General features: G+C 30.0%; 1 protein-coding gene across 1 annotated transcript in view; it reads right to left on the bottom strand.

Annotated features, from left to right (window-relative positions):
• Positions 1-24,807, bottom strand: part of LOC122270830 (uncharacterized) — a gene marked incomplete in the record, with an annotated part of 246,208 nt that overhangs the window by 104,276 nt on the left and 117,125 nt on the right. The window contains 1 exon segment of the mRNA XM_043049771.2: positions 9,222-9,365. Within this exon segment, the coding sequence (XP_042905705.2) occupies positions 9,222-9,365 (144 nt within the window).

Raw genomic sequence — 24,807 nt, forward strand, 5'->3', positions numbered from 1 at the left:
TAAATGTTTAACGGGCAATGGCACTTAACTTTTAAAAAAAACTTCAATGTAGGGTACACAGGGCAGTGGCACTGGATCTTAATAAAACATTGACGTAAGGCATACCGGGCAAATGTATACCAAGCAGAGACCTAGTATAGATTTCGGATATTTACCAAAGCGACTATGTAATTGTCAACATTCACCAAAGAAAGTTAACAACCACCGATTTCGGTCATTCACAGTAACATATACTTAAGTTAAATATAAGGTTATATTATTTTAAAGATTGTATTATCTATATTTGTATTATATATAATCTTTATTTTAATAATTTTTCTTCTTATTTTTTCATCAATCTTTATTATATTATTTTCCATGTTTTCTCTCTTTTATTTTTGTCCTTTTTGTATATCAATCTATATATATATATATATAGATTGATATACAAAAAGGACAAAAATAAAAGAGAGAAAACATGGAAAATAATATAATAAAGATTGATGAAAAAATAAGAAGAAAAATTATTAAAATAAAGATTATATATAATACAAATATAGATAATACAATCTTTAAAATAATATAACCTTATATTTAACTTAAGTATATGTTACTGTGAATGACCGAAATCGGTGGTTGTTAACTTTCTTTGGTGAATGTTGACAATTACATAGTCGCTTTGGTAAATATCCGAGATCTATACTAGGTCTCTGCTTGGTATACATTTGCCCGGTATGCCTTACGTCAATGTTTTATTAAGATCCAGTGCCACTGCCCTGTATACCCTACATTGTAGTTTTTTTTAAAAGTTAAGTGCCATTGCCCGTTAAACATTTAACCAGTACTCCGAAAACTAGGGTTTCTCTTAATTGTCAATTCACCAATTGGCCTCAACAGATATTAAAATATCGAATAAATATAATAATATCAACGAATAAATTAATATAAAATCGGATATAACAAATATTTCAGACATTCACCAAAGTGACTATATGATTGTTGACATTCATCGGAGAAAGTCGACATTCTCTTAATTTCGACCATTCACGGTATCACATTATTGTAATGATTTATTTTGCTTCGGCTTAAAAGCAAAGTTAGAAAAAATTTGTAAAGCCATGACACTAAAAAACATAACATATAACAATTTAAATATGCTCTAAATAATAACAATTTAAGGAGAATTTATGATAGTTACTTAATACTAATAATGGTTTATCAATCTATTAAAAAATGTGTGATATTGAATAATGCTCTAAAAAGTATTCCTTCCAACAGCCAAAAAATTTAAATTACATAAAAACGTATGTGCTCGTATTAACTGCAACAATTTTTCAAACTGAATTTAAAACTAACCACCAACATGTTAAAACTCGTGTTCATTTCAAATCATATTTCACACTTAAAGGTGAAACTTTCGAAGTTTTGAATTTATTTTAAACGTCGCATGAAGGTATTAGGCTCACATATTAATGTTTAATTCATGAGTAATTGGATTTAAAAGGTATATAACGCACATTCATTTCATGCTCAACTAAATCACCAACAGAATTAACATTTAAAGAAGTTGAAAAGAATTTTATTTTAATCTTGAATATCGCAAAAAAATGTTCGAAATAAACTGTAATTTCTTATCTCAGATAAATTGTATACAATTCCAATGAAATAAAAATATACTTATTATCAATAAAAAATTTTAAAATTCTGAACTTTTTTTGAAAAACTGTATACGTTATTGACAGTAAAAATAACTGATGAAAAAAGAAACTGAATTTTAAAACATTAATTTATAGATAAATCCTTTTTTTTCTTGCCTTTTTTTAAGTTGTTCATTAAAAATATAAAGTTATTTTGAGATTAAAGTTGATTAGAATTTAATATTATATATGCATTTTATTTTTATTAAGCGAAGGAGTAGTTTAAAAAGATTTTAAAGTTTCTGAATTTATGACTGTTTTTTTTTTAAAAAATATTAATGATATTTTTCACGTCCATTTTCTAAATTTCATTTACTTTTTTTCAAGAATTTAAGAGTGCAATATTTTAAATGTATTTTTCAGAAAATAAAGAAAAATTAAGTTCAAACCAAAAAATGTGTAAAAGAAGCTTATTTTTTATGGGTAAAAAATGTATTTAAATCATTATCTTTAGATTGATTATTCGATGCCTGTGTAATGATACCTCTTGTATTAAAAGTGAAAAATGAAACTTAGCATTCTTTTGACACTTTTTTGCTACAATAAAAACCTAAAAAATTTATCATTTAACGAAATTGTTTTTCATGGATTTATTCTGTAAAAAGAATGATTCATTATTTTTATGATTTCCAAATATTTTGAAAAAAAATTATCTTTAAATATTAATTGAATGTTTAAATTGAAATATTTTTCTGTGCTTTTAATTGCTTTAATTTCGCCAGTAATTAATTTTTTGCAGGTTTGATTTTTTTAGTATAAGTAATACAGAAAGCTTAAAAATTCATACACATTAACGAAATTAATTTTGATTAATCCGATATACTTTTACTTAGCAGTGTCTAGTAAGCAGTGTCTTTTACTTAGCAGTGTCTTTTACTTAGCAGTGTCTTAGAGGAAATACTGTGGTGTCAACACTAGGACTCTAACCCCAATTCATATGTCCGAGAATCTATGTGGGACTCTAACCCCCATTCATATGTCCGAGACTCTATGTGGGACTCTAAACCCCATTCATACATCCGAGTCTCTATATGGAACTCTAACCCCCATTCATATGTCCGAGACTCTGTGTGGGACTCTAAACCCCATTCATGCATCCGAGTCTCTATACTCTAACCCCCATTCATATGTCCGAGACTCTATGTGGGACTCTAAACCCCATTCATACATCCGAGTCTCTATATGGAACTCTAACCCCCATTCATATGTCCGAGACTCTGTGTGGGACTCTAACCCCCATTCATGCATCCGAGTCTCTATACTCTAACCCCCATTCATATGTCTGAGACTCTATGTGGGACTCTAAACCCCATTCATACATCCGAGTCTCTATATGGAACTCTAACCCCCATTCATATGTCCGAGACTCTGTGTGGGACTCTAACCCCCATTCATGCATCCGAGTCTCTATACTCTAACCCCCATTCATATGTCTGAGACTCTATGTGGGACTCTAAACCCCATTCATACATCCGAGTCTCTATATGGAACTCTAACCCCCATTCATATGTCCGAGACTCTGTGTGGGACTCTAACCCCCATTCATGCATCCGAGTCTCTATACTCTAACCCCCATTCATATGTCTGAGACTCTATGTGGGACTCTAAACCCCATTCATACATCCGAGTCTCTATATGGAACTCTAACCCCCATTCATATGTCCGAGACTCTGTGTGGGACTCTAACCCCCATTCATGCATCCGAGTCTCTATACTCTAACCCCCATTCATATGTCTGAGACTCTATGTGGGACTCTAAACCCCATTCATACATCCGAGTCTCTATATGGAACTCTAACCCCCATTCATATGTCCGAGACTCTGTGTGGGACTCTAACCCCCATTCATGCATCCGAGTCTCTATACTCTAACCCCCATTCATATGTCTGAGACTCTATGTGGGACTCTAAACCCCATTCATACATCCGAGTCTCTATATGGAACTCTAACCCCCATTCATATGTCCGAGACTCTGTGTGGGACTCTAACCCCCATTCATGCATCCGAGTCTCTATACTCTAACCCCCATTCATATGTCTGAGACTCTATGTGGGACTCTAAACCCCATTCATACATCCGAGTCTCTATATGGAACTCTAACCCCCATTCATATGTCCGAGACTCTGTGTGGGACTCTAACCCCCATTCATGCATCCGAGTCTCTATACTCTAACCCCCATTCATATGTCTGAGACTCTATGTGGGACTCTAAACCCCATTCATACATCCGAGTCTCTATATGGAACTCTAACCCCCATTCATATGTCCGAGACTCTGTGTGGGACTCTAACCCCCATTCATGCATCCGAGTCTCTATACTCTAACCCCCATTCATATGTCTGAGACTCTATGTGGGACTCTAAACCCCATTCATACATCCGAGTCTCTATATGGAACTCTAACCCCCATTCATATGTCCGAGACTCTGTGTGGGACTCTAACCCCCATTCATGCATCCGAGTCTCTATACTCTAACCCCCNTTCGAGGAACATTCCAGTGACTTTCAAGTCATGTCCTGGCCCCCAAATTCACCTGACCTTAATCCAATAGAGCATTTGTAGTCCTACTTGGAAAACCAAATTCGTGCTGCCACGCTACCTCCACGCAATGTGAGGGAATTGCAGGACCAGTTGGTGAGCGCTTGGTACCAGATACCTTCGACTACCTATCAGCACCTTGTGGAATCAATGCCACTGCGGGTGCTAGCAGTTTTGAGGGCTAAAGGTGGTCCTACATATTATTAGCAGGATGGTCATAATGTAATTGCTCTTTGGTGTATGTATGTTCAATACAATTTCTTTAAAAATAATTAAATGATATCTATTTTTCAATACTGCACGTTTACAACAACTTTATTTCGTCAAGCTTCTGAGAATGCAAAACTTAAAGCTGAATTTTCAGTTCCCTTTTTTCTATAGACAGAATTTTTTTTTATCAAGAAATGTTCACTTTCTATACAGAATTTTACGCAAAGACAGCTCATAATTAAGTATTTTTAGAATTCTTCTCAAAAATGAATTGAACATTTGTGGTAAAAAATTAACATTTAAACAATAAAGGAACACAAACACTTTTGCAACCTAACAAATCACTGTACAGAAAGGCTAGAGTAAAATGCAAAATAGCAGGTTTATTTGCAGTAAGAAGAGATGAAAGACAATTATTAGAAACACTTCTAAGTTTCAACCTCCAATTAAACCTGATTTGGTGTTCTTTACAACCGTACTCTCAACTACAATTCGACAGATTTTGATAAAATTTTTCATGATTTTTCGGTTCAATAATAATTTCCGATCCCAATGCAGGAATTTTTTGTTTTAATTTTTGATAAGGAATGTAAAAATACTTATTAAGGGCCGTCTATACAGAGTATAATGTCTATTTAAAACTTTGCACGAAATCACAAAGTCGATTTCAAATTCTAACCTCAACTTTTAAATTAATTCTTACAAACACGGTCAAAAAAAAAAATTTTATCATTATTTCTTTTTGTTAATTCAAAGGTTCGGTTTCGATAGAGGTAAATTTAATCAGGCATGGATGAATTAATATATTCCAATTTAGCTAGGGTGTTAATTGGCACATAACTAAAATCCATTAAGGGGAAAACAATTTCAAAACTTTGGTGAAAAAATAATCTTTATTAAAAGTGATAAATAACTTTTATCTTCCTTTCTTCCATTAAAAAGAATGCAGAGAGCAGCCAAAAATAGTAGTTATCAAAATTTTTTTATCTTGGCAAACAGGTAAACTTCGTAAGTTATTTACTTAAATACGAAGCTTTATTTATTTATTGTTTTTTATGTATTAAACTTTCGTTTAAGACTTTTTCAGCAATGTGAATCTGGATCAAGAATTTTAATTAAAATGTGATAGGGAAAAGAATTTTATTACTTTTTTGCTGGAGAGCTAAAAGTGGTGCATTGATCATTAATTTAAATTGCTACGAAAGCAAAATTAAGAGCAAGTAAAGCAATATTGTTGGAAATAAATAATTAGAAAGAAATAATTAAAAATTTATTTTTTTCGCTTTATTGAAACCTAAACCATCATCATATCAGCCAATAATTATTGCTTGCTATAGATTAATAAAAGTTTAAATTAAAATATTTTAGGAACTGATTAAAACACATTCGAATTGACTGTTTCCGAAAGATTACTTACCTTCAGATCTTTTTCAGGAAAGTTCTTATGTATATGGTTTTAATTACAATAACATAAATAAAACGTAGAATTATTTTCATTTCCATAGATATTTCTAAGGGAGTAATTTCCATTTTTTTTTTCGTTTTTTTTGCAGAATTATGATTTTGTGTAATTTATAATTTGAACAACAAATTGAACATTACTATATTTCTTTCTTTATGTTTATCTTCATGTTATCTTTATAAAATAAAACGAATGATCTTTGTGCAATGGTAATTTTTGTTTCTAATATTTGTTGTAATCACTTATCTGTTTAAATTATAAGATAAAATGAGCCAATGTATGCAGTTATTAAAAATTCACTATAGTAAATTGAAACTATTATTACTAGGTGTTTCAGTTTTTTTATGTTTGACAAAGCTCGGATATTTAGTGTTAGACAAACGTTTCAAATATTTCAGCATAATTGTGCTCGTTAAACAATTTTGTATTCAAAGAGACTGCACTTTAAAAGTATTTCCATATATTAAAAGGAAACGTAACTTCCTTAAATAATGGCTAACTCTTCACTTTTCAATTTAATTAAAAAAATTATTTTGAATGCCGGGAGTAAAAAATTATTTTCCTTTAATTAGGTAGTTATTTAAAGTGCTTTAAGTGTATAATTAAAAGTTTCGGATGCTTAGAACGACAAAGTACACAAATGCTTCAAACTGCCTCCAGAGTTTTAATTATACGACAAAAGATTTTCAATTTTGAGAATATAATTACAAAATAAAAAAGATATGCATAAAATTTAAAAAGCTTAGTCAAAACCATATGTCTAATATATCAGCTATGTATATTAAAGTGATATTGATAAAAGTTTTACGAACGAAAATCATTAAGGAAAATAAAATAAAACTCCTAATTTTCTCAACTGGACATTTTGGAATATATGGTATATGAAAAATACCTTTTAAAAAATAATTTCAATCTTCTTACAAAACTGATTAATATTTTTACTTCAATTATGAGAAAGTGTATTCTTTCTGTTTTATGTTACTATATTACACGAGTTTAAATTATATGCATAAAAAATATTAAAATTAGTGCAGTATAAATATTATAAATCCGTCAGTTTACGGACAATTTTTAAAATTAAATCTCTATTTCATAATTTATTTTTCGGCTGCATAAAAGCATTACCGCAACAACCCGTTGTGGTACAGAGGTTCATAGCGGTTAAGGATCCACAATTCCGAGACCATAATGGTAGCAATGTGGTCAGTAATGGGTGGATTGGATCACAGTTCTTCCAAATGACAATTCAGTCCCTAAATGACAATTCAGTCCCTAAATGACAATTCAGTCCTTAAGCCATTGAGGCTCTTTTTGCTTGTATGTTCAAAAATACTTGTAATAACTAAAACTTTATATTCTAACAGTTGTAAATAAATTTTTAGCCGAATTATAAAGCATAGTAACAGTGTTACAGCAGATGATCAATTATATTTAGAATTCAAATAAAAAAATTCATTATATATGAATTAATATATGAATTCAAATAAAAAATTATTTAAATCAATTTATATTTTATTCGAATAATTTGCCCCAATCTCGGAGGCCTTCAACAATTCTCATATGAAAATTTTTTTTTTAATTTTTTCTTTTTTAAATTTTTTTTCAGTGAGAGAGAACATTTCAATTCCTATGCCGATATGGAAGGTGGCTTCTTAAGCTTCTGAAGAAAAACGGGACAAAACTTTACGTTTCGACTTTAAGGTTAGTTAGCAATTAACGAAACTACCTCGCAAAATTAAGGAGAAAAAAGACACGTATTTTCTACCATAGGGACCGTTTTTGAAACCTTTTTTTTTCTTCAGAAATTTAGAAATCATTTTATACATTTATCCTTGATTATATAGGAAAGATGATAGGTTTCCTTAATAAGCAAATCATTTCTCAAAAACATTAATAGAGCAACCATTACTTCCGTATTTATTGAACTGTTTTTCCGTTGATGTCCGTAATAACGAAGTATATAAAAATACGAAATAAAACACTTAAATGGCATTTCAATGACTACTTTTTTTTCGTTTTAAAAGACGACCTTTATTCGTAATAAAAAGAAGACGTCTAGAGATGTTGAATAATAAAATTTATGATAATTATGATGCTAAACTCGATGATATTTTTTGCTTCAAATATACCGAAGATAATAATAAAAGACTGAATTTTTCACGCGCTCAAAAATTGGTGCTCAGCTTCCCGACTCGCTAGACAGGAATAAGGTAAACCAAAAGTGGTTTGTAAGATAAACTGTTAAATTACCAACGAAAAATGAAAATTGAAGGCGAAAAATACGGTTGCCAAGCTTGAAGCAGAAAAAAACAAATCGGAAAATCGCAGTGGGTGACAGAGGCAAATCAGGGCAAAAACATTTTACGAGTAAAATACATTTATTCGTGCCACGGAGAGGTTGTGAAAAAAAACATGTCGTTAACTAAAAAAACGGCATTTATATGGATGAAACAAGATTTCATGGCATTAAGATGAGTTAATATGACAGAAGTCGGAAGAATTTTGGCAATATCAAGATTGTATTATACCCAAAATTCCAATAATGTCTCGTAGTAGATTTATCTCATTCTTGATAACAGTCATATATATCGTATTCCTGTAATCTAAAGTTCGTCTAAAATCACCTCTATGCTGTTCTAAGAAGCCAAAGTCGTCCTGGTAAAATTTTGGTACTATCAAAATTGTATTTATACCCAAGATTCCAATAATGTTTGGTAGTAGATTTATCTCATTCTTGATAACAGTCATACATGTCGTATTCTTTTAGTCTAAAGTTCGTCTAAAATCACATCTCTGCTGTTCTATGAAGTCAAAGTCGTCCAGGTAAAATATGTGATAAATTCTCCAGTGATTTCTAATACGGATAGGGTCTTTAAATGACTTAAATTTAGTTTAGTTCACAGACCTAAAAATGACTTTAAAGCCAAAACTGGATAGGATATTAGCAATTTATTTGCAAACGGCGGAGAAAAATGGAATAGTAACAAGTATACCTTAACCCCTTAACAATCGGTTATTTTTCAAGAAAACAGTCATAAAAGTGCCTGTTTTACCAAATACACGTACTTAATTAGTGCTGACATCTAGTTTATAATAAACTAACTATCTACAATTACCTTAAAAATATCCTGGTACTGCCATCTGGTGAGGAAAATGAGAAATGAAATGTTTTCCAGGCAAAAGAAATGAATTAGTTTTATTATTATTGGTGCGTTACTACTGAACATTCCAGCCCGGAAATTTCATGGAAGCGAGAAATAGAGGGCGAAATCTCTCCCCGTCATTTTCACGGGAGCGAGAAGGAAGGGGTTAAGGAGGCGAAATCTTATTCTTACCTTGACAGGGAAACATATTGCATGTTCGTTGTTGTCCTTCTTCATTCGAACATTTAATGCTTTCTTCACATTGCCGTCTTCTCTGTTGGATTCCTCCTCCACAAGATCCACTGCATGGACTCCAATCTGTCCAAGGGCTCAAACCTACAAAAGAAAAATGTAAAAATTTTAAAAATTTGCGCGAGGAATAAAATGGGGCAAAATTATCGTACTGCATAGTATTGAAAAGAAATAAATAGAAAATTAGCTTATAAAACAAAATATACGGTATTTAAACCATTCATTTATTAAATTTTCCTTTCATATGGAAACGGTTTTCCGGAAATTCTGGTTTTCAAAATTATAATGCTTATTAACACACATTCAGTTGGAAATACAAAACTGAGAAGTAAATGTAACCTTATAAATGGTTTTTAATGCCATGCTTTAAGGTATCATGATAAAATTACCAAATTTTAATACGTTTACAAAATTTTATCACGCATTATAAAACCATATTTTAGTGTTAAATTTTCAAAATCTTTACCAAAGAGCTTTGTAACTCGAAACTCCTGAACTTAATTACTTTAATAAATGCATAGTTCCGGAATAAAATAAGTAAAATTTGCTTCTAAATTTTTGTAATTTAAAAACTATCGCTACAAATCAGTTTTGCTTAAGAAAAAGCTTATTTTTTAAATATGATTTATTTTAAAAAAACATTACTTAAGACTTAAAATAAAAAAAGCTCTAAGGAATTATGTTTGCATTACTTAACAAGGTAAAAACGCATTGAAAGTATAGCTTAATCTGAACAAACAACATCCTTACAGTGTGTAAACTTCGCAAACACAATAAGCAATGGCTTACATTTAAACTCATTTATTTAAATTGCATTAGGTATACAAATGGTATCATTCAGTTCCTCAGACAACCATTCATATGTTTAGTATCTGGAAAATGTTTGCTGTGAGTACAAAACACGTCTCTAGTGTAATGTGTTAATTATATTCAGTTTGAGTCTTAATTATAAGAGGGTTGCGAATATATGTCTAAAATAAATTTAGTTAAAATTTTCTCTTTAGTTTGAAATAATTCAGCATCAAATAGATATAAATGTTGACTCCAAAATAATTATAGTTTATTTACCTAATATTGAAAAGTGAAAACAATAAACAAATTTTCATTAAAAGTATTCATATTTAATTGTTTTTAGGCAACAAAATGGTAAACAAAAAATTGCAAATATATTAATCTAGAGCAATTATTTACGTAAGTACTGTGTGAAAAAATTATAATTTAACTTTGAGTAAAAGCAAATTTAATTTTCTTTTATTTGTTTACTAGACCATACAGTATAATTTTAAATTCATTACGCATATTTCAATATTTCATTTAGCGCTAAAGCTGCACTCAGATATACTTATACTTACATCATAATAAAAAAAAATTAATTTCGATGTTGTTGAATATTTTTGAAAAGTAAACTAAGCTAAGCTAAGCTTTGCTAAGAAATGCCTTACGGTAATTTCTCATAAAATAAATGTTTATATTCGATGATTGAAAAACTTTTGTTAAGTTAACAAAAAAGGAAAGAGACTTTTGAAAATTTTCCGGGAAAAAAGATATTTGGAAAGTCTATATTGCATTTCTTAGTTACAAAAAAAAAAGGACAAAAGATATATAGACGGAAATATGAATTATGGTGATTTTGATATTGCTATAAAGAAAATAGACTGAGAATGTAAAATTATTCAATATTAATAATTTTGATATTCTTTGTGATTGGATTGTTCTTAGTATAAATTAGTCAAAAATTTTTGAAGAATATACGTTCAAGCCAATTTATAATTATTCAATTCAATAGTATATTTTTGACTTTAACATAAGTCGAAACTGTTGATTAATCTTCATACAGGGAGAAAAAAAGTATAGTCAAAACTAACACAATATGGTAAACTATACTAACACATATAGTGTTCTCGGCTGTATAAGAACATTTAAGAAAATCGGTAATTTTTACCGAAACGCTTTGGTAATGATTTTGGCAAAACTAACAATAAATGCTGTTTTATAATATATGTTAAAGGTTGGTAATTTTATCATGATACCATAGCGCATAGCATAAAAACCATAAAATTGGTAAAATTTACTTTTCAGCTTTGCATTTTTCACTAAATGTGAGATAATAAGAAATATAATTTTGAAAAATTAGAATTTCGGGTGAACCGTTACCTTATGAATAGAAAAATTATTAAATGAGTAGTATAAATATGGTATAATTTGGTTTTATTAAACAGAATTATTTTTCAATACCATGCAGTATGGTAATTTTATTAGAACTGTGTTGAACCTGTACTGAAAACAGAAAATAAGTTGTTGTTTATAGTTGTATAAGTTTTTTTAATTCTATATTTACATATTTAATACAAATGATAGTGATTGATCAGTAGAAATTCATGCATTAGCATAAATTTTAATATCTGAGAAGTTTATAATTTGCACAAATATAAATAATGCCTTGTATATTATCAGATCTAAACAAGCACATAATTGTTTCAAAATACAATTGATCATTCATGTCAGGAAATAAAAGCGTAGAGCATTTTTTAGAACAGTTATAGAAACAAATACAAAATTTTTTTCCCTTTTATTTTAAACGTATTTCGAGAAAATAAAACGGTGGTTGGTTGGAAAAACCAAGTTCTTTCTTTCTATTTCGTGAAAAGAAAGTATAAACAATATTAATGATCATGGTATTTTATACATAAAAATCTTGATCACAAAATGTAGCGAAAGAAAGAATATTTAGCTAGAGCATAAAAGAATAACAAATAAACATATCTTTGGCGTAAAAAGGCTCTTTAAAAAAATGCGAGCATAAAGTTTAATTTAATGAGGGGGAACAAACTCAGAAAAAAAGCTTGTAAATTTATCAAAAATATCAGCATACACATCTCAACGCTTTTGTAATAACAAAGCTGTTAGTTTTAAATGCGATGAAATGAACTTTAGATTTTTTTGTTTAAAGTGTTACTTTTTAAAATAATCCAAAAATATAAATTAAAAGGAAGAAAAAATATTTTTAACAAAACATTTTTCATTAGAAAAATACACAAGGAGTGTTTTTTAACTAAAAGTTTTAACTAAATGAAGAAATAAATTGTTTTGGTTCAGCAATAGGAATGCAAGAATTAAAAATATGCTTTAAAATAAAAGTTATTAATTAAAACATGGTATGTTTAAATAGGAAATTTTATTGTTTAGTTTCCGTATGTTATTGTAATACATATTTTTCAGTTAGTAATAGTTATTTATTTAGATAGAAATACTGTAACAATTTTTATATATTTATAGCATACTATTACCGGATTAAAAACTTCGCTTCAAAAATACACAAATTGGAAACACGTAAGTCGAAATGTTTGAAGCGCTCAAAAATATGCGCCCATTCTCAAGACTTGCCAGACGTGATTGAGAAGAGACAAAAGACATTTGAAATATAAAACGCAAAATTGCAACAACAAAAAAAGTGGGGAAAAAGCAGAGAAAAAAAATAGAGAAATCACAGTGGCCGAGAAAGAAAAAGGATGAATGCTAATTCCCTTTTTCTGTTCTGCTTCTTGCTATGTTTTTAATATTTTTCCTCCCAACGCCACTGTGATTTTTCTGGTTTTGTTTCTAATTTTTTTAAAAAATTTTCTGTCGGCAACTTTATGTCTTATATTTAAAATCACCTTTGTTTCTTCATTCACGTCTGGATAGATGGGCGCCAGTTTTTAAGCACTTGAAACAAATGGACTGTTTTTGCCAATTTGTATATTTTTAAATTTTTGAATGAAATTTTTAGTCAAGTAATACCTTACCATTTCAGTTTCTTGGTATTGTTTATTTAACTATAACATACTACTTTTATATTTATCAATTTGTTGAGCAATTTTTAAGCAGATGTGAATTATGCTGTTAGCTTAATCAAATTGTGAAATAATTCAATACTCTATCAACAACTAAATCATAAAAAAAATTAAAATATTAATCGATTAAACCACACAATCGAGATATTAAATATTTTCGTGTAATGGATTATTAACTGAATATATATATATATATATATATCTTGATTAAAAAACTCATAACTCCCGGAATCTCTGTGTGGAATCTAAGAGTTCTATGTTACACTTATTGGGAATCACTGTAATAAAGGAATTTAGAGTTATCAATAAGAAAAGTATATGTTAAAATGTATTTTTATTCAAAATAATATTAAAAATAACATTTTATAACAGTATATTTTTTTAATTATTTATTAAGTATTTAATTTTTTAAAAATCATTTTGTACGTCCTGACATCAGAAAATCCAATAATTCACGTTTCATGAAAAAATTTATGCCTCTTTTACTATCTATTGCAAATATAAAATACTTTTGTAGATAAAGTAAAGAAAAAATGCATTCTTTATGGTATTTATTGAAAAGGAGCAAAAATAAAGCTCTTTTTCTCTTAGTTGATGGTACTTTGTGGACAAAGTGAAATACGGTTATCCATGTTGTGTGTGCAATCACATCTTTTCAAAAGGTGGTCGATAATGGGTCCGCATTACTGAAAAGGGCTGTGGACAATGGCCCAAACATTTTCTCTTTTATTCCAGTCACAAAGCGTCCATTTTTCAATATATTTCGAGAATGCGAGTTACAACTATTTTCACTATTATCAGCACAAAATGCGAACGCTTATTTGAAAGAACGGGAACTGAAAATGCTTTGTATAAAATTTCAATTTCACATTGAGGGAATACTAAGCTGTTTGTGATACACTATGATAAGACATTTCTTTATGGAAAAAATATTAATCATAATAATTTGAGGAAGGAAAAGAAAAATATATATAATAGATTACAAATGATACAATTTAAATAATTATTTAGTATCATTTTTATTTCAAATAAGATTATTCTCATATGATAACATGCAAAGTTATATCTAGGAAAAGTATGCAAAAANNATATATATATATATATATATATATATATATATGCTGGCATAAAAAAATATCTTAAATTTTTATTGTTGAGCAAATTTTAAAAAAAAAATATACTTTAGTTTGTATATTTGCACTTTCGCTTTTTTGTATCATATTTCGTGTGGTAATATTGAATTAAAGCACCTATTTTCCCTTTCTAATAACAAAACTTTAAGTGTAATATTAATTGTAAAAAATATTTCATGTTTTAGTGCAACACATTTTGATTAATTTTAGTATATTTCAACGCAAATGTTGCAGTATTAAAATTATGGATTATGAAAAAAAAATTTTTTTTGATAATTAGATATTTTCAGTCATTTCTGCATTGTGCGATATAGATTATGGAAAGATAGGTTATGGAGACCTTTTATTATTAATCTAATCAGACTCTTCATTAATTTAGTTCTAGTTGAATACTTAGGTTTCTTTTCATCACTCTAGAATAGAAAATATGAACAATTCAGTAATAATCATAGTCTCCAACAAAATTCCGTTATAATTATCATGCCTTATATATCGAAATAATTTAGCTATGTTTTAATTTGGATGTAAAAAATGATAAATAATAGCTAAAATAATAATTTAAGTAGGAATATCTTTGAGTAACTAAGTCTTATATTTTTGGCGTAAGAAGTTTTTAGTTCACGCAATGGGTTTCAAAGAATTAAAAAAACTTGCTGAACAATTAAAAGTATAGCTTTCAGGTTTCAGCCACTTTTGAAGGTAAAAAATCCAAATACGTCTAAAAAGTATAACTGTTCAAAGTGTTATATGTACCGTTTCATATTTTAAATAACCGTATTCAAAAATTAATTAGCATGTTTTGATAAAGTATTTTTTCATTTGGAATTCTGATGTCTGCTATTCTTCTTTATTAACTGTACATTTACTTTTCTTCAGTTGCAGAAATTTTGATTTTTCAATTATTTTACTTGTTTTTTTTTATTAACGTAACATAAAATAAAAAGTTCTTAAACTGCGTTTTTCAGAAAAACTAAGAAAGAGAAAAAAAATCTATTTTTGTTTGACTAAAAACAAAAAATGTAAGTCGCATCAATTTCGAATGACGCGACGGTTGAAAATTATTATGTAAGACATGTCTCTTGCAGGTGCCATTTCGTTCTGTAAAAACAGAACACTTTACTCCTTTAGTTCACTTGAAAATTGTATCTTTTAAAGCTTTTATTTCCTTTTATTTTTCCCTTCTTTTAAGGTAACTATCTGATAGTATAAAGTTATCATCAATTTAAGGGAAAGTCAGAAATTTTTATTGTTTGGTGATTCAATGACGAAAACTTATGCTTCTGTCATTTAGGAAACAATTTTAATCTTGCATTTGTATCAGACACAAAGTTTATGTTCAAATTTGGGTAATCTAGATCGTCAAAGAGTAATCTATAATTAGACAATATCTTTAAATTATAAATTATCTTTGGCAATAAAATGACAACAAGCTTTCTCTTGCACCAGTCAGGAAGCAATTGTAATTTGAATTGTTATTTAGGCACAGAGCACCAGTTGAAAATAAAACACTTATTATCGAAAGGCTCTTGGATAAATTCAGTTTGACAAATATATTGTGATATATTCATACTGTAGTGGCTAGTAACCATTAACCCCTTAACAGTAACATATATTTCAGAAAAATGGACCAAAAATGGAAAAAATTTTTGATTTTGTTCTTAACATTAACCCCCTAACAGTGACATATATTTCAGAGAAATGGATCAAAAATGGAAAAACTTTTTGCTTGTTTAATCTTGTTCTTTATATGATTATAAAAGTTCAAAAATGATTTTCTATTACAAAAATAAAATTTTAAATGCAATAACTGCTGTACTTATAATTTTTGCATACGCACAAAAAAGTAATGGATTACTCACGCGTCAATTAGATCAAATTAAAAAAAAAATTTGAAGCTAAATAAAATATTACTTTTATAATATAATATAAAATCATAAAAATATGGTTGTCAATACATAAATTTTACTAATCTTTTACAGTATGGTATATCCCAAAACCCTCACCCACATCTTCCTCCCTCGACTGCAGTCGTAATCGGTGAAAAACTAGGACCACTATTGCCATCTATTAGGAAAATAGTCAATTAAGTATCTTAAAGCAGAAACGAAATCATCTCAGGCTACATAAAATAGAAACAATTTTCCTCCTGCTCGAAGTCAGTTTGGGCATCACAAATAATGCACGTAGTAGCTGCCCGAACTGGATTCGGGCGACAATGGCAAATTGTTAAAACTTCAAAGTCATTAAATCAACAAACACGAATCTGTTGGTTAAAAAGTTTTTGATAAGTTTAAGTTTTGAAATTTATTAGCAGGTGAAAATTTTTTGATTGACATGAAGTCTTTTGCAGTGATGCGAAAAGCTATCTGTAGCAATCAGAAAATTAATTGAATGTGTAATGTTATCAAACATAGAACTCCAACTGAAATTTCATTGTTTTAACACTGGGAACGAAGACGAAAGTACCAATGAAATTTTTTTCTATACTGAAAAAAATTTCAGATCAAATTACGATATAAAGTACCGGCGCTTTAGATAATTGTCTGAAAAATTAATTTTTTGCTTATATTATACAGTCAACTCCCGCTATAGTGAACATACAAGGGATTGAAATTTTGGCTCACTATAACCGGGGCTTCACTATATCCGTTCCGCAAACAATTTTGACAAAAGGTTCCAAACTCCCTCCTTTTATTACACATTATTTAAATAAATGACCCATAAAATGAAATACAAAAATGACGCAAAAACAATACGTAGTGACAAAAAATGTGTTAACATAAATTTTTTATTACTCTTCGTCCTGCGTACAAAAAAAAAATAGTAATCTTTAGCTGATGAGCAATCCTTAACATCAGATATGGAAACATTTCCCGATTCCACGATAATTTTTCCTAAATTTAAGTTAGTCCTCTTTTTGAACCTGTCTAACCAGTCATTAGAGCACATAAAATTAGCTTGAACCAATTCAATAATGAAGCAAACGACAAAAACTGCTTGTTGCCCATGCTGTAGATGGCCTTAAAAATCAGTATGCGTATTTATTTTGAAATAGAAATTTTAAAATTATCACAAAAAAATGAAGAAAATCCGTCGATGACAGAAAAAAATTCATAATATCCAACTTCCCCTCTTTTTTTGGTTCACTATATCCACAAAAAATAACATTATACGTGAGTAGCAAGGAACGGGAGCGAACATTTCGTTCACTATATCCGGGAGTTCACTATAAACCACGTTCACTACAGCGGGGTTTGACTGTATCATAATTTTTGACAGAAATATTTATATAATAAGAGTAATTCAGTGATTTTAAAGTAATCATCACAGTTAAAATTAGGATATATATATGATTTCTTGTTCTGTAACATGTTCTAATAAAATGGATTTTACGAATAAAGTACCGGCACTCTAAGTGCCGGTACTTTTTACCGTAATTTGATCGGGAATTTCTTATACTGTATTTGATAATAAATTCTTCTGATAACTCGCAAAAAATGACTGAAATTGCCGTGAAGCACAAAGGTGAAGTTATAATTTAGCTAGTAAGGAAATGGGAGGAAAATCACATGAATCACGATTAAGTCTGTTTCTAACTATCAGGAAGAAAAAAATTTCTGCGGCAGGCACAGAACTTTCGTTTCTCACCTCGGAAAAGGACAGAAGTGTTGCTCGTTTAACGTTACCCGGTGGGAAACTCTGAACCTAAGTCACGGAGGCGAGCAACATTTCAAACACCGCAGTGCCACAGATACCCGTTTATAAGGTGGGCCACATTCACACATCACACAAGAGAGAACAACACACAGAGAGAAACATCCATGCGCTAAGCGGGATTCGAACCCGCAAACCATTGTCTTCAGAGTCAGGCACGCTGATCGCTCTGTCACCTGCCCGGTAAATGTTTTGAACTTGTCATATGGAACAAAAAGCAGTTGTTTAAGTTTGAGTACTCATAAAGCTAATATCAAAATGGTTAGAAATTTATTGTCTGACAATGAATTGTGTATTGCTTTGTTGTTGTTGACGTATGCCTGTTTAGGCAGAAGGAGTGCGATTGTCCTTGTTTATCAGTGGCGCCATCTATGGCCAAGAATTCGACTGCTGCCGCACTATACGTCGCACCCGTTTATAAGACTGACCTATTCATACATCCATTCATTCATCCACAGATCGTAATTTTGACCTGAATCAGAGAACGATCGATCTCCAATCCTGTACCCCCAGAGGTATTGATTTGTTATGGGAACATGGAGGACTTTCGCGACAAGACAGATTAGACACTTTACTACACAGGGAGTCTTCGGCCGGCGGGGTTTGAACCCACGAACTCTCGGACATGGGTCCAGCACCCTACCGACCAGGCGTGTTTTGATTTAATATCTGAATGATATCTGGTTCTTCCGGCCAGATAACGATAGTGAGCACTGAGCTCCAATCAAACTTTGCAAGCTTTGTTTAGTCTTAATGTAGTGGGAGTTCTATTCTTGACAAATTTGGCTTCGTAATATGTAATGCCTGCTTTTAATGGTAAAGAAAATCTTACAATGTCACTAAATACAAACCTTCAGTTAAAATTTAAGCATTTTGGCTACACTGAGCAGCAGTGGCTCAGAGAATTTAGTGTTCGGCTTCCAATAAGGTGCAGATGACCCAGGTTTGAATCTAAGCGACGACTGGTTGATACGAATTAAGGAATTCTGCTCCTGGCTCGCACCGACTACAGTGCTGACGTAAAACATCTCGTGTTAGACGGATTATGAGTTAGAATCCCCTAGTCACCAGGTCAAAGGTGGCTGGTTTTCGTGTTGATCCTTTCCATGTAACGCAAATGCGGGTTAATTCCACCAAAAAGTCAACTATGGATGCTAGTTTGTCCCAATGTTCGATTCGAGTAATCTCTTTTCCTCTGGGTTGGGTTCAAAATATTTCAAGGCAATGGAGGTGAGCATTGATAATCATAAACTCAGAATTGGGTCAGCTGTTCAACGCCCGTTATAAAATATAGAAGAAAAATTAGCTACACTGTAAAACATTCCGTATCAAATTACGGTAAGAAGAACCGGCACTCTGGTTACCGGTACTTCTTTTACAGCAAAATCATTTATAAAATTGTAATAACCGGAACAACAAAAATCTGATATACCGCAATTTTTACAGTAACAATTACCGTAAAATCAGTGAATCACTCTAGGTAATATTACTGTAAAAATTATGGTTTAATATTTTACAGTAAAAATGGATTTTATGGATGATATACTGACACTTTATACTGTAATTATTTGATCCCAAATTTTTTACACTGTATATGGAAAAGTACTGAAATTTTGAGTGCAAGATGTAATCGTTACAGATGCGAAAGAAAATTAATAAAATTGTAATAAAAATTTTTGAGACACTAGGATTCTTTGGATTATTTTTGTGTAATCATGAAATTCTGATTTTATGCAATTTTAGTTTAATCCAAGCTACGTTAAAGGAATAAGATTAATGTGTTTTGTACAGCATAGCTAATGCTCATTAAAAAAAATATTTAAAATAATTAAACAGACTATCCAGAAGAATAGTTTAAAAGATATTTATTTTATAAGACATAATATTAATTCTATAAATGTTTTTTGAGGTTTATTTGACCAATGATTTTTAATTTAAATAATCCATAATGTCTTCGGTCAATATTTGTCATATCTTTATTAGAATTAAAGTAAGAACTTTTTTTCAAATAATTTCTCAGTTGATCAAACAATATTTGCAAGATACAAGCCGACTAATAAAAAAACTATGTTTGCTTTGAAGAGGAATATTTTTTGGATAAAAAAAATATTTACTTATACAAATACTGTTGGATTTTTTCCAGATACCAAAAGTTTTGGGGAAAATGAGTAACAACAAAAAAAGCATATAAATTATATAACATGAAGATAAATTAATAAAATGTTTAACTGCCGTATTCAAATCAGCAATAATTATTTTGTTTTGTGAATGTATTATTTAAAAACAGTATTAATTATATATCTATCTGTCAATCTACCTCTCTCTCTCTGTAAATATATATATATATTGATGAGCAATCNAAATATTAAATTAGGCATAATCTTAATATTTAGATATTTCACAACAAATATAAACAGTTATTTAGCGAAAAAAGAGATTGTGATTAAGTATTGTTATTTTAGCGATAAAATATTAAATTAGGCATAATCTTAATATTTAGATATTTCACAACAAATATAAACAGTTATTTAGCAAAAAAAAGATTGTGATTAAGTATTGTTATTTTAGCGATAAAATATTAAGTAAGGCAAAATCTTAATATTTAGGTATATCGCAACAAATATAAACAGTTATTTAGCGAAAAAAGAGATTGTGATTAAGTATTGTTATTTTAGCGATAAAATATTAAATTAGGCATAATCTTAATATTTAGATATTTCACAACAAATATAAACAGCTATTTAGCGAAAAAAGAGATTGTGATTAAGTATTGTTATTTTAGCGATAAAATATTAAATTAGGCATAATCTTAATATTTAGATATTTCACAACAAATATAAACAGTTATTTGGCAAAAAAAAGATTGTGATTAAGTATTGTTATTTTAGCGATAAAATATTAAATTAGGCAAAATCTTAATATTTAGGCATTTCACAACAAATATAAACAGTTATTTGGCAAAAAAAAAAGATTATGATTAAGTATTTTTATTTTAGCTGTTAAATATAAAATAATAGTTTAATCCTCTAGTCCGTAGTCTATTCTTTAGATTTATGTATATGAAAGACTCATGTAAAATTTCAAGAAAACAAAATTCAATTCGAACAAAATTATTGTAAAATATTGCATTGAGAATGAATTGAAATAGTCGAAAAATTAGTTTTGAGAAAAATGTCAAACGAGACTCAGTAATTAATTTAATAGCTATCATAGAAGTGTTTTTTTTTACATATCATTCTGTTCTTTTCGAGGTAAAAGCAAACTCAACCGACTTTTGAAAAAACAAGGCCCATATTTTGATTTTACTTCGAAAACAAAATTAGAAAAATTATATTTTTGTTAAAATCGGCTTAAAAAGGTAGTCGGGTACCTTAATTTAATAGAATATGTCAAATGAGTTACGTATGTGATGGAATTAGGGTAAAAAGACTTAGGATATTTTAAAAAAAAGCTGTTGAAAGTTATTTAAAGATGCCAAAGGAACATATTAAATAGTTAATTTAAATTCAACATTAAATGATATTAAAAAATATTTCATAATGTCATCACGCAGTGTCAGTTAGGACATTTTTATATATATAGCAAAATAATCATTGAAAAAATCACTGTTACAAATGGTATAAAATAAAAATTAGTCACTACAATTTTCAGTTGCAACTTGTAATTCTTACCTGCATTAACCGAAATAATTAATGATGAATACTTTTTTTTTTATCAGAGTTGATTTATTTTCAATTAAGACTCAATTTAACTCTAAGTAAAGCTTGTTTGAAAAGCAAGAAAAAAAAATTTATTTCCCTGTTTGCGCTAAAGAGTTCAACGCAAATTAAATCCTTCATAATAGATTCTACCGAAAAACTTTTTGTTTCCAATAAAGACAAATACCAGAGTATGTCTATATATTGTTTTACTGTTTCAAAGGAACTATTGATAATTTTTCGTTAAAAGAAATAAATTTTTCATGCAACAGAAAGAAATCTCAAAGAGTAATTATAGGATACAGTTTAATGAGTTTTTCTTCTTTTTGCGCTTCAAAAGACAGTTCAATATTGGTTCGTAATTGAAACAACGAAGGGATTTTTAAATAAACTTTTTAGAAAAAAGTTGAAGAATCGTCATTATAAGAAGAAAAGACAGTGTCTCAAATATGAATTCATTTTCAAAAGCTTTTTGAAACTTTATACAGATAAAAGTTTTATAATTACTATCATTAATCTAAAAGTTTTTAAGTTATTTTTTTTTTCGTTTTATTTTTTTACATTGTTGTTCCTTGAATTTTAAGAGTATGAAGAATACGATGATATGCTTTGTAATAAAGGAGAATATTTAAAAAGGAATTACTTAATAGAGTATTATACAGATTGAACCAAATTTTTTTGCATGATATTTTTGATGATTATTTACATATTCACTTCTAGTGTAATAGGAGGCGAAAAACATGGCTAGAAAATATACATTAATGTAAGTGAATATACCACTTAAATAAACATACATATAAGCAAATTTGTTACTTAGCATGATTATTTATTCTAATAAAAATATTACGTAAAAAATTGTTCTTCAAAAATATTTGTAGCAGAAAGCAAAGCACTGGATCATATTCCTCTAGTTGCAAGCTATATTAATCCAGGCTTCCAAAACCTACAGAGCGGAGGGAGTAAATTATTATTCTCATCTTCACCATCATCAAAATTTTTCTTGGAGTCTGAGTCCGCTTACGGTCTTTTTCCCGTCCATCATGAAATTTTAACTTTAAGGTGACACTTTCAGGCAACTGGAATTCAATTCGGAATGCATCGCCCATTCTGTTCACATGTGATGTTCTGAGTTAAACCAAAGCAATAAATCCAGTTTAACATAAAAGCTGGCCGGGATAGCCTGGTCGGTAGGGCGCTGGGCCCATGACCGAGAGTTCCCGGGTTCGAACTCCGCCGGTCGAAGACTACCCGTGTAGTAAAGTGACTGATGCACGTTAAATCTGTCTAGTCTCAAAAGTCTTTCATGTTCCTATAACAAATCAATACCTCTGGGGATCGATCGTTCTCTGATTCAGGTCAAAATTACGATCTATGGGTGAATTAATGGATGTATGAATGAGTCCGTCCTATAAACGGGTGCGACGTATGTTGTGGCAGATGTCAAATTCTCGGCCATAGATGGCGCCACTGAAAAACAAGAACAATTGCACCCCTTCTGCTAAAACAGGCATACGTCAACAAAAACAAAGCAAAACACAATTCATTGTCAGGCAATACATTTCTAACCATTTTAATATTAGCTTTATGAGTACTCCAACTTAAACAACTGCTTTTTGTACGTTTAAGACGTTCGCCAGGCAGATGGCCGAGCTGCCTACGTGCCTGACTGTGAAGACAATGGTTGAGGGTTCGAATCCCGCTTAGCGCATGGATATTTCACTCTGTGTGTTGTTCTCTGTTGTGTGTTGTGTAAATGCGGCCCACCATATAAACGGGTATCTGTGGCAGTGTGATGTTTGAAATGTTGCATGCCTCCGTGACTTAGGTTCAGAGGTGCCAACTGGGCAACGTTAAATAAGAAACACTTCTGGCATCTTCTGGTGAAAAATGAAAGTTTTTTGCCTGCCGTAGAAAATTTATTTTTCTGATCGTTAGAAACAGACTTAATCATGATTCATATGGTTTTCTGTCCATTTTCTTACTAACTATAAACAGGTGCGACGTATGGAGTGGCAGAAGTCGAATTTGGCCATAGATGGCACCACTGTAGAACAAGAACAATCGCACCTCCTCTGCCTAAACGGGTTTACGTCAACAACAACATAGCTTGTACTACAGTTTCTGCTTTGTCATCTGATAAACATACTTCTGGCCACCGTGTAAAATGGTCAACTATAATTTTTAAAAAAATAAGCTCCTAAGAAATTGAAGGACCTACTAAATCTACATAAACTTGTGCAAATGTACAATTTGATGGCAAAAACTCGCTAGCCGATATTTTTGTATATTTATGTCTCTTACTTTTTGACAAGAAATACATGATCTACACCAATTTACACTATCTATATTTTGATGCGGCCAAAAAATTTTTATTAGCATTTCAATATTCAGTATCTCTTATTCCTCGATAAGATATATTATGCAAATTATCAAATACTATTTTTCTATGGACATTAGGTACATAGAACTTAGGCCCTTTCCTTGCGTAACAATATAAAGATACATTAGAATCAGGAATTTCTACTTCAGCTGAAATTCCGGAAAACTTAGATCTTTCAAAATATCCTTTTATTCAGGATCAGAATTTTGACTACTTTCCCATACCTTTAAATCAGCCAGTGACGAAAAATCGATATTACAATTCCCATATAAACTATCGGACTTCCAACGTGTGATGAAAAAATTGTACAGCTGAATATGCCCCAAAAGCTTACGATCAGAAAGCGGAAGGTGTTAGTTTCTTCAAAAAACAACCTAAATGTTTTGATCTACCAGGAGTTACTTAATTTAAGACTCCAAAATAGCAAAGCCACTAGGATCCGTAATTAAAATTAATTTCGCTTCATCTGATGGATGGCACAATGAAGTTGCCTTCTTGACTTTATCAAAACTAGAGTTAGACTCAATATTCCACTTAATTCTAGTATTTATCTTTCCCCATAATTCCTACAAAATATTTGTTTTTCTACGAAACATATATTACAGGAGTTCAGGAATAGATCTGTGGTAGAATTTACTATTCTTAAAAATCTCCTGAATTGATTTATTGTTGCAAGTTCTGGAAATTCTAGATTTATTCTAATTAGTTTTCATCCGTCTAATACCCTATTTGTTGATAACACTACTAAGAAAATTAATTTTTGTTTTT

Source organism: Parasteatoda tepidariorum, chromosome 7, assembly GCF_043381705.1.
Source record: "Parasteatoda tepidariorum isolate YZ-2023 chromosome 7, CAS_Ptep_4.0, whole genome shotgun sequence".
NCBI lineage: Eukaryota > Metazoa > Arthropoda > Arachnida > Araneae > Theridiidae > Parasteatoda > Parasteatoda tepidariorum.